The 11,345-nt window shown below is 44.6% G+C and overlaps 1 protein-coding gene and 1 long non-coding RNA gene across 9 annotated transcripts in view; one reads left to right on the top strand and one right to left on the bottom strand.

Moving 5' to 3' along the window:
- The window catches only part of TPM3 (tropomyosin 3), a 40,482-nt gene that overhangs the window by 28,298 nt on the left and 839 nt on the right, over positions 1 to 11,345 (bottom strand). For all 8 annotated transcript variants that reach the window (XM_063946769.1, XM_063946768.1, XM_063946771.1 and 5 more), the window contains exon 2: positions 5,411 to 5,536. In XM_063946769.1, the coding sequence (XP_063802839.1) occupies positions 5,411 to 5,536 (126 nt within the window). The remainder of the gene's footprint in view (positions 1 to 5,410; positions 5,537 to 11,345) is intronic.
- Positions 1 to 11,345, top strand: part of LOC134980113 (uncharacterized) — a 62,237-nt gene that overhangs the window by 2,439 nt on the left and 48,453 nt on the right. The window lies entirely within an intron of this gene.

Here is an 11,345-nt window from a genome sequence, read left to right on the forward strand (position 1 = left end):
GGTGTGACATACATGTGATTAGGTGTGACATACGTGTGATTAGATGTCACATACGTGTGATTAGATGTCACATACGTGTGATTAGATGTGGCATACGTGTGATTAGGTGTGACATACGTGTGATTAGATGTGACATACATGTGATTAGATGTGACATACATGTGATTAGGTGTGACATACATGTGATTAGGTGTGACATACGTGTGATTAGATGTCACATACGTGTGATTAGATGTCACATACGTGTGATTAGATGTGGCATACGTGTGATTAGGTGTGACATACGTGTGATTAGATGTCACATACGTGTGATAAGATGTCACATACGCGTGATTAGATGTGACATACGTGTGATTAGGTGTGACATACGAGTGTTTAGATGAGACATACGTGTGATTAGACGTCACATGCGTGTGTTTAGATGAGTTATACGCGTGATTAGATGTCACATACGTGTTATTAGATGAGTCATACGTGTGATTAGATGTCACATAGGAGTGATTAGATGAGAATTACATGTGATTAGATGTCACATGTGTGTGATTAGATGAGTCATACGCGTGACTAGATGTCACATACGTGTGATTAGATGAGACGTGTGATTAGATGAGACAAACGTGTGATTAGATGTGACATATGTGTGATTAGATGTGACATACGTGTGATTAGATGTCACATACGTGTGATTAGATGTCACATATGCGTGATTAGATGTCACATACGTGTGATTAGATGTGACATGTGTGTGATTAGGTGTGACATATGTGTGATTAGGTGTGACATACGTGTGATTAGATGTCACATACATGTGATTAGATGTGACATACGTGTGATTAGATGTCACATACGTGTGATTAGATGTGATATACGTGTGATTAGATGTGACATACGTGTGATTAGGTGTGACATACGTGTGATTAGATGTCACATACATGTGATTAGATGTCACATACGCGTGATTAGATGTCACATACGTGTGATTAGATGTGACATATGAGTGATTAGATGTGACATACGTGTGATAAGATGAGACACACGTGATTAGATGAGACATATGTGTGATTAGATGAGACATACATGTGATTAGGTGTGACATACGTGTGATTAGATGTGACATACGTGTGATTAGATCTGGCATACGTGTGATTAGATGTGACATACATGTGATTAGGTGTGACATACATGTGATTAGGTGTGACATACGTGTGATTAGATGTGACATACGTGTGATTAGATGTGACATACGTGTGATTAGATGTGGCATACGTGTGATTAGATGTGGCATACGTGTGATTAGGTGTGACATATGTGTGATTAGATGTCACATACGTGTGATTATATGTCACATACGCGTGATTAGATGTGACATACGTGTGATTAGGTGTGACATACGTGTGATTAGATGTGACATACGTGTGATTAGATGTGACATACATGTGATTAGGTGTGACATATGTGTGATTAGGTGTGACATACGTGTGATTATATGTCACATACATGTGATTAGATGTCACATACGTGTGATTAGATGTGGCATACGTGTGATTAGGTGTGACATACGTGTGATTAGATGTCACATACGTGTGATTAGATGTCACATACGCGTGATTAGATGTGAAATACGTGTGATTAGGTGTGACATACGAGTGATCAGATGAGACATACGTGTGATTAGATGTCACATGCGTGTGTTTAGATGAGTTATACGCGTGATTAGATGTCACATACGTGTTATTAGATGAGTCATACATGTGATTATATGTCACATAGGAGTGATTAGATGAGACATACATGTGATTAGATGTCACATGCGTGTGATTAGATGAGTCATACGCGTGATTAGATGTCACATACGTGTGATTAGATGAGACGTGTGATTAGATGAGACAAACGTGTGATTAGATGTGACATAGGTGTGATTAGATGTGACATACATGTGATTAGGTGTGACATACGTGTGATTAGATGTCATATACGTGTGATTAGATGAGACATATATGTGATTAGATGAGACATACATGTGATTAGATGAGACATACGTGTGATTAGATGTGGCATATGTGTGATTAGATGTGGCATACGTGTGATTAGAAGTGACATATGTGTGATTAGATGAGACATATGAGTGATTAGATGAGACATACGTGTGATTAGATGTGACATACGTGTGATTAGATGAGACACACGTGATTAGATGAGACATATGTGTGATTAGATGAGACATACATGTGATTAGATGTGACATACGTGTGATTAGATGAGACACACATGTGATTAGATGAGACATATATGTGATTAGATGAGACATACGTGTGATTAGAAGTGACATACGTGTGATTAGATGTGGCATATGTGTGATTAGATGTGGCATACGTATGATTAGAAGTGACATATGTGTGATTAGATGAGACATATGAGTGATTAGATGAGACATACGTGTGATTAGATGTCACGTGTGATTTGATGTCACATACATGTGATTAGATGTTATATACATGTGATTATATGAGACACACATGTGATTATATGAGACATATGTGTGATTAGATGTGACATAAGTGTGATTAGATGAGACATACATGTGATTAGATATCACATACGTGTGATTAGAAGTGACATACTTGTGATTAGATGAGACATACATATGATTAGATGTGACATACGTGTGATTAGATGAGACATACATGTGATTAGATGATACATATGTGTGATTAGATGAGACATACATGTGATTAGATGAGACATACCTGTGATTACTTGTGACTAGATGATACATATGTGTGATTAGAAGTGACATACGTGTGATTAGATGTGACTTACGTGTGATTAGAGGAGACATACATGTGATTCGATGAGACATACGTGTGATTAGATGTCACATATGTGTGATTAGATGAGTCATACGTGTGATTAGATGTCACATATGTGTGATTAGATGTGACATAAATGTGATTAGATGTAACATACGTGTGATTAGATGTCGCATGCATGTGATTAGATGAGTCATACGTGTGATTAGATGTGATATACGTATGATTAGATGAGACATACATGTGATTAGCTGAGACATATGTGTGATTAGATGTCACATATGTGTGATTAGATGTGACATACGTGTGATTAGATGTGGCATACGTGTGATTAGTTGTCACATACGTGTGATTAGATGTCACATATGTGTGGTTAGATGAGACATACGTGTGATTAGATAAGACATACATGTGATTAGATGAGACATATGTGTGATTAGATGTGACATACATGTGGTTAGGTGTGACATACGTGTGATTAGATGTGACATGCATGTGATTAGGTGTGACATACGTGTGATTAGATGTCACATACGTGTGATTAAATGTCACATACGTGTGATTAGATGAGACATATATGTGATTAGATGAGACATACATGTGATTAGATGAGACATACGTGTGATTAGTTGTCACATACGTGTGATTAGATTTCACATATGTGTGATTAGATGAGACATACATGTGATAAGATGAGACATACGTGTGATTAGATGAGACATACGTGTGATTAGTTGTCACATACGTGTGATTAGATTTCACATATGTGTGATTAGATGAGACATACATGTGATTAGATGAGACATACATGTGATTAGATGTGACATACGTGTGATTAGATAAGACACACATGTGATTAGATGAGACATATATGTGATTAGATGAGACATACGTGTGATTAGAAGTGACATACGTGTGATTAGATGTGGCATATGTGTGATTAGATGTGGCATACGTATGATTAGAAGTGACATATGTGTGATTAGATGAGACATATGAGTGATTAGACGAGACATACGTGTGATTAGATGTCACGTGTGATTTGATGTCACATACATGTGATTAGATGTTATATACATGTGATTATATGAGACACACATGTGATTATATGAGACATATGTGTGATTAGATGTGACATACGTGTGATTAGATGAGACATACATGTGATTAGATATCACATACGTGTGATTAGAAGTGACATACTTGTGATTAGATGAGACATACATATGATTAGATGTGACATACGTGTGATTAGATGAGACATACATGTGATTAGATGATACATATGTGTGATTAGATGAGACATACATGTGATTAGATGAGACATACCTGTGATTACTTGTGACTAGATGATACATATGTGTGATTAGAAGTGACATACGTGTGATTAGATGTGACTTACGTGTGATTAGAGGAGACATACATGTGATTCGATGAGACATACGTGTGATTAGATGTCACATATGTGTGATTAGATGAGTCATACGTGTGATTAGATGTCACATATGTGTGATTAGATGTGACATAAATGTGATTAGATGTAACATACGTGTGATTAGATGTCGCATGCATGTGATTAGATGAGTCATACGTGTGATTAGATGTGATATACGTATGATTAGATGAGACATACATGTGATTAGCTGAGACATATGTGTGATTAGATGTCACATATGTGTGATTAGATGTGACATACGTGTGATTAGATGTGGCATACGTGTGATTAATTGTCACATACGTGTGATTGGATGTCACATATGTGTGGTTAGATGAGACATACGTGTGATTAGATAAGACATACATGTGATTAGATGAGACATATGTGTGATTAGATGTGACATACATGTGGTTAGGTGTGACATACGTGTGATTAGATGTGACATGCATGTGATTAGGTGTGACATACGTGTGATTAGATGTCACATACGTGTGATTAAATGTCACATACGTGTGATTAGATGAGACATATATGTGATTAGATGAGACATACATGTGATTAGATGAGACATACGTGTGATTAGATGAGACATACGTGTGATTAGTTGTCACATACGTGTGATTAGATTTCACATATGTGTGATTAGATGAGACATACATGTGATTAGATGAGACATACGTGTGATTAGATGTCACATATGTGTGATTAGATTAGACATACATGTGATGTCACATACGTGTCTGCAGCCTCATGACCCGCGTGCAGGGCTGCACAGTGGGGGTAATTCTGAGTTGATCGCAGCAGGATTTTTGTTAGCAGTTGGGCAAAACCATGTGCACTGCAGGGGAGGCAGATATAACATGTGTAGAGAGAGTTAGATTTGGGTGTGGTGTGTTCAATCTGCAATCTAATTTGCAGTGTAAAAATAAAGCAGCCAGTATTTACCCTGCACAGAAACAAAATAACTCACCCAAATCTAACTCTCTCTGCACATGTTATATCTGCCTCCCCTGCAGTGCACATGGTTTTGCCCAACTGCTAACAAAAATCCTGCTGCGATCAACTCAGAATTACCCCCAATGCGTGGTACTGAGCGCCTGTCTCTGTAACCAGGCCATATGCCTGCAGTGGGAGAGTAATACAGTACAGTAGATGGACGTACATCAGCCGCCTTCTTCTCCGCCACCTCCAGCTTCTCCTGCGCGTTTTTCAGGGCCTCGGAATACTTATCCAGCTCATCCTCCGTCCCCTTCAGCCTCTTCTGCATGGAGAGCAGCTCGTCCTCCAGCTGTGGAAGGGAGAAGACGGGACATAGGTAGACACATATATGTGCGGGGGCTACAGACACAGAACTTGGGGTGTAAGATGAAGGCTGAGTGATTGTCACAGTGAGACGTCAGTAAAGTCGCCACACCACTCGTGCATTGTGGGCTTAATTAACATCTGATCGCAGCCACAACTTGTTAGCAGTTGGCCAAAACCATGGGGGTAATTCCAAGTTGATCGCTCGCTAGCAGCTTTTTGCAGCGCTGCGATCAGATAGTCGCCGCCTATAGGGTAGTGTGTTTTCGCTTTGCAAGTGTGCGATCGCATGTGCAGCCGGCGGCACAATTTTTTTTTTTTGCCATTTCTGAGTAGCCCAGGACTTACTCAGCCGCTGCGATCACTTCAGGCTGTCCGGTCCCGGAAGTGACGTCAGACACCCGCCCTGCAAACGCTTGGACACGCCTGCGTTTTTCAAAACACTCCCAGAAAATGATCAGTTGACACCCACAAACGCCCTCTTCCTGTCACTCTCCTTGCAATCGCCCGTGCGAATGGATTCTTCGCTCAAAGCCATCGCTGAGCGGCGATCTGCTTTGTACCCGTGCGACGTGCCTGAGCATTGCGGTGCATACGCATGCGCAGTTTAGACCTGAAAACGCAGCCTAGCGATCAGGTCTGAATGACCCCCATAGTTTTGCCAAACTGCTAACAAATTTGCAGCAGCAATCAGGTCTGAATTAGGCCCCTGTATAGTAACCCATTATCGTGTAATGTAGTCACACAGGCGTATGACAGAATGCATTCTAGACTCAAAGTGGAGGCAAGGGGAACGTAACTGATGGCAAAGAGTAGTCGGAGGGTATACTGTATATGGTAAGGAGAAGGGGTAAGGGCAGGCAGGGAGAGGTATAGATGGTAGGGAGAGAAGGGAAGGTAGGGAGAGGTATAGATGGTAGGGAGAGGTATAGATGGTAGGGAGAGAAGGGAAGGTAGGGAGAGGTATAGATGGTAGGGAGAGAAGGGAAGGTAGGGAGAGGTATAGATGGTAGGGAGAGAAGGGAAGGTAGGGAGAGGTATAGATGGTAGGGAGAGAAGGGAAGGTAGGGAGAGGTATAGATGGTAGGGAGAGAAGGGAAGGTAGGGAGAGGTATCGATGGTAGGGAGAGAAGGGAAGGTAGGGAGAGGTATAGATGGTAGGGAGAGAAGGGAAGGTAGGGAGAGGTATAGATGGTAGGGAGAGAAGGGAAGGTAGGGAGAGGTATAGATGGTAGGGAGAGAAGGGAAGGTAGGGAGAGGTATAGATGGTAGGGAGAGAAGGGAAGGTAGGGAGAGGTATAGATGGTAGGGAGAGAAGGGAAGGTAGGGAGAGGTATAGATGGTAGGGAGAGAAGGGAAGGTAGGGAGAGGTATAGATGGTAGGGAGAGAAGGGAAGGTAGGGAGAGGTATAGATGGTAGGGAGAGAAGGGAAGGTAGGGAGAGGTATAGATGGTAGGGAGAGAAGGGAAGGCAGGGAGAGGTATAGATGGTAGGCAGAGGGGATAAGGGAAGGTAGGGAGAGGTATAGATGGTAGGGAGAGAAGGGAAGGTAGGGAGAGGTATAGATGGTATGGAGAGAAGATAAGGGAAGGTAGGGAGAGGTATAGATGGTAGGCAGAGGGGATAAGGGAAGGTAGGGAGAGGTATAGATGGTAGGGAGAGAAGGGAAGGCAGGGAGAGGTATAGATGGTAGGCAGAGGGGATAAGGGAAGGTAGGGAGAGGTATAGATGGTAGGGAGATAAGGGAAGGTAGGGAGAGGTATAGATGGTATGGAGAGAAGATAAGGGAAGGTAGGGAGAGGTATAGATGGTAGGCAGAGGGGATAAGGGAAGGTAGGGAGAGGTATAGATGGTAGGGAGAGAAGGGAAGGCAGGGAGAGGTATAGATGGTAGGCAGAGGGGATAAGGGAAGGTAGGGAGAGGTATAGATGGTAGGGAGAGAAGGGAAGGTAGGGAGAGGTATAGATGGTAGGCAGAGGGGATAAGGGAAGGTAGGGAGAGGTATAGATGGTATGGAAAGAAGGGAAGGTAGGGAGAGGTATAGATGGTAGGGAGAGAAGGGAAGGTAGGGAGAGGTATAGATGGTAGGGAGAGAAGGGAAGGCAGGGAGAGGTATAGATGGTAGGCAGAGGGGATAAGGGAAGGTAGGGAGAGGTATAGATGGTAGGGAGAGAAGGGAATGTAGGGAGAGGTATAGATGGTATGGAGAGAAGATAACTGAAGGTAGGGAGAGGTATAGATGGTAGGCAGAGGGGATAAGGGAAGGTAGGGAGAGGTATAGATGGTAGGGAGAGAAGGGAAGGCAGGGAGAGGTATAGATGGTAGGCAGAGGGGATAAGGGAAGGTAGGGAGAGGTATAGATGGTAGGGAGAGAAGGGAAGGTAGGGAGAGGTATAGATGGTAGGCAGAGGGGATAAGGGAAGGTAAGGAGAGGTATAGATGGTAGGGAGAGAAGGGAAGGTAGGGAGAGGTATAGATGGTATGGAGAGAAGGGAAGGCAGGGAGAGGTATAGATCGTAGTGAGAGAAGATAAGGGAAGGCAGGGAGAGGTATAGATGGTAGGGAGAGAAGGGAAGGTAGGGAGAGGTATAGATGGTAGGGAGAGAAGATAAGGGAAGGCAGGGAGAGGTATAGATGGTAGGGAGAGATAGGATAAGGCAGGGAGAGGTATAGATAGGGAGAAGGGAAGGCAGGGAGAGGTATAGATGGTAGTGAGAGAAGATAAGGGAAGGCAGGGAGAGGTATAGATGGTAGGGAGAGAAGATAAGGGAAGGCAGGGAGAGGTATAGATGGTAGGGAGAGAAGGGAAGGTAGGGAGAGGTATAGATGGTAGGGAGAGATAGGATAAGGCAAGGAGAGGTATAGATGGTAGGGAGAGAAGGGAAGGTAGGGAGAGGTATAGATGGTAGGGAGAGAAGATAAGGGAAGGCAGGGAGAGGTATAGATGGTAGCGAGAGATAGGATAAGGCAGGCAGAGGTATAGATGGTAGGGAGAGAAGGGAAGGTAGGGAGAGGTATAGCTGGTAGGGAGAGAAGATAAGGGAAGGCAGGGAGAGGTATAGATGGTAGGGAGAGAAGGGAAGGTAGGGAGAGGTATAGATGGTATGGAGAGAAGATAAGGGAAGGCAGGGAGAGGTATAGATGGTAGGGAGAGAAGATAAAGGAAGGCAGGGAGAGGTATAGATGGTAGGGAGAGAAGGGAAGGTAGGGAGAGGTATAGATGGTAGGGAGAGAAGATAAGGGAAGGCAGGGAGAGGTATAGATGGTAGGGAGAGATAGGATGAGGCAGGGAGAGGTATAGATGGTAGGGAAAGGGGGTAAGGGCAGGCAGGTAGATGTATAGATGGAAGGGAAGGGATATAGTTATGTGACCGCCAGTCACATTACCGACGGCTGCATCCCACCGCCCTCTAAATCCCGTCATTCGGCATGCCGACTAGCAGGGTCTATTCCCACTCGTGTATGTCTACGACACCCACAGAGTGGGAATAGAACCTGCGGCAAGCACAGCTCACCACCAAGCCAGCAAGGGGCTTGTTGTGCTCGCCCCCCTTCCCGACGGCATTCTGCTGCCGGGATCCCGTGGTCGGTATGCTGACCACCGGGATCCCCAGCGGCGGTAACGCATACCCAACCTGTAGGGAGGGGGAATAAGGGCAGGCAGGGGAGAAGTACAGATGGTAGGGAGATAAGATAAGGAAAGGCAGGGATAATTATAGATGGTAAGGAAAGGGGATAAGGGCAGGCAGGGGAGAGGTATAGATGGTAGGCAGAGGGGATAAGATAAGGAAAGGCAGAAAGAGGTATAGATGGTATTGAGAGGGGATAAGGGTAGACAGGTAGAGGTATAGATGGTAGGGAGAGAGGATAAAGGCAGGGAGAGATATAGATGGTAGGAAAAGGGGGTAAGGGCAGGCAGGGAGATGTATAAATGGTAGGGAGAGGGGATAAGGGCAGGCAGGGAGAGGTATAGATGGTAGGGAGGGATCATAAGGGAAGGCAGGGAAAGGTCAAGATGGTAGGGAGAGGGTGTTAGGGCAGGCAGAGAGAGAGGTATAGATGGTACAGAGAGGGGTAAGGGCAGGCAGGAGGAGGTATAGATGATAGGGAGAGGGGTTAAGGGCAGGAAGAAAGAGTTATATATTATAATGAGACGGGGCAAGGGCAGGCATGGAGAGGTATAGGATGGTAGGGGAGGGTGTAAGGGCAGGAAGAAAGCGGTATATATTATAATGAGACGGGGCAAGGGCAGGCATGGAGAGGTATAGATGGTAGGGAGAGGGAGTAAAGGAAGGCATGGAAAGATATAGGATGGTAGGGAGAGGGGGTAAGGGAAGGCAGGGAAAGGTAAAGATGGTAGGGGGAGGGGGTAAGAGCAATCAGAAATAGGTATATATTATAATGAGATGGGGTAAGGGCAGGCAGTGAGAGGTATAGATGGTAGGGAGAGGGGGTAAGGGCAGGCAGGGTGAGATATAGATGGTAGGGAGGGGGGGGTAAGGGCAGGAAGGGAGATGTATAGATGGTAGGGAGAGGGGATAAGGGCGAGGTATAGATTGTAGGAAGAGAGGATAAGGGCAGGCAGGGAGAGGTATAGATGGTAGAGAGAGATCATAAGGGAAGGCAGGGAAAGGTAAAGATGGTAGGGAGAGGGTGTTAGGGCAGGCAGAGAGAGAGAGAGAGAGAGAGAGAGAGGTATAGATGGTACAGAGAGGGGTAAGGGCAGGCAGGGGGAGGTATAGATGGTAGGGAGAGGGGTTAAGGGCAGGCAGGGGAGAGGTATAGGATGGTAGGGAGAAAGGGTAAGAGCAGGAAGAAAGAGGTATATATTATAATGAGAGGGGGTAAGGGCAGGCATGGAAAGATATAGGATGGTAGGGAGAGGGGGTAAGAGCAGGCAGAAAGAGGTATATATTATAATGAGATGGGGTAAGGGCAGGCAGGGAGTGGTATAGATGGTAGGGAGAGGGGGTAAGGGTAGGCAGGGTGAGATATAGATGGTAGGTACAGGGGGTAAGGGCAGGCAGGGTGAGATATAGATGGTAGGGAGATGGGGTAAAGGAAGGCAGGGTGAGATATAGATGGTAGGTACAGGGGGTAAGGGCAGGCAGGGAGAGATATAGGATGGTAGGGAGAGGGGGTAAGGGAAGGCAGGGAAAGGTAAAGATGGTAGGGAGAGGGGGTAAAAGCAGGCAGTAAGAGGTATATATTATAATGAGACGGCTAAGGGCAGGCAGGGAGAGATATAGGATGGTAGGGAGAGGGGATAAGGGCAGGCTGGGAGAGATATAGGATGGCAGGGTTAGAGGAATATATTATAATGAGACGGGTAAGGGCAGGCAGGGAGAAGTATAGGATGGTAGGGTGAGAGGAATATATTATAATGAGACGGGGTAAGGGCAGGCTGGGAGAGATATAGGATGGCAGGGTTAGAGGAATATATTATAATGAGATGGGTAAGGGCAGGCAGGGAGAAGTATAGGATGGTAGGATGAGAGGAATATATTATAATGAGATGGGGTAAGGGCAGGCTGGGAGAGATATAGGATGGCAGGGTTAGAGGAATATATTATAATGAGATGGGTAAGGGCAGGCAGGGAGAAGTATAGGATGGTAGGGTGAGAGGAATATATTATAATGAGACGGGGTAAGGGCAGGCAGGGAGAGGTATAGGATGGTAGGGTGAGAAGAATATATTATGAGACGGGTAAGGGCAGGCAGGGAGAGATATAGATGGTAGGGAGAGGGGGTAGGGGCAGGCAGGTAGAGATATAGATGGTAGGGAGAGGGGGTA

The sequence above is a fragment of the Pseudophryne corroboree genome, chromosome 12 (assembly GCF_028390025.1).
Source record: "Pseudophryne corroboree isolate aPseCor3 chromosome 12, aPseCor3.hap2, whole genome shotgun sequence".
Classification (NCBI taxonomy): Eukaryota; Metazoa; Chordata; class Amphibia; order Anura; family Myobatrachidae; genus Pseudophryne; species Pseudophryne corroboree.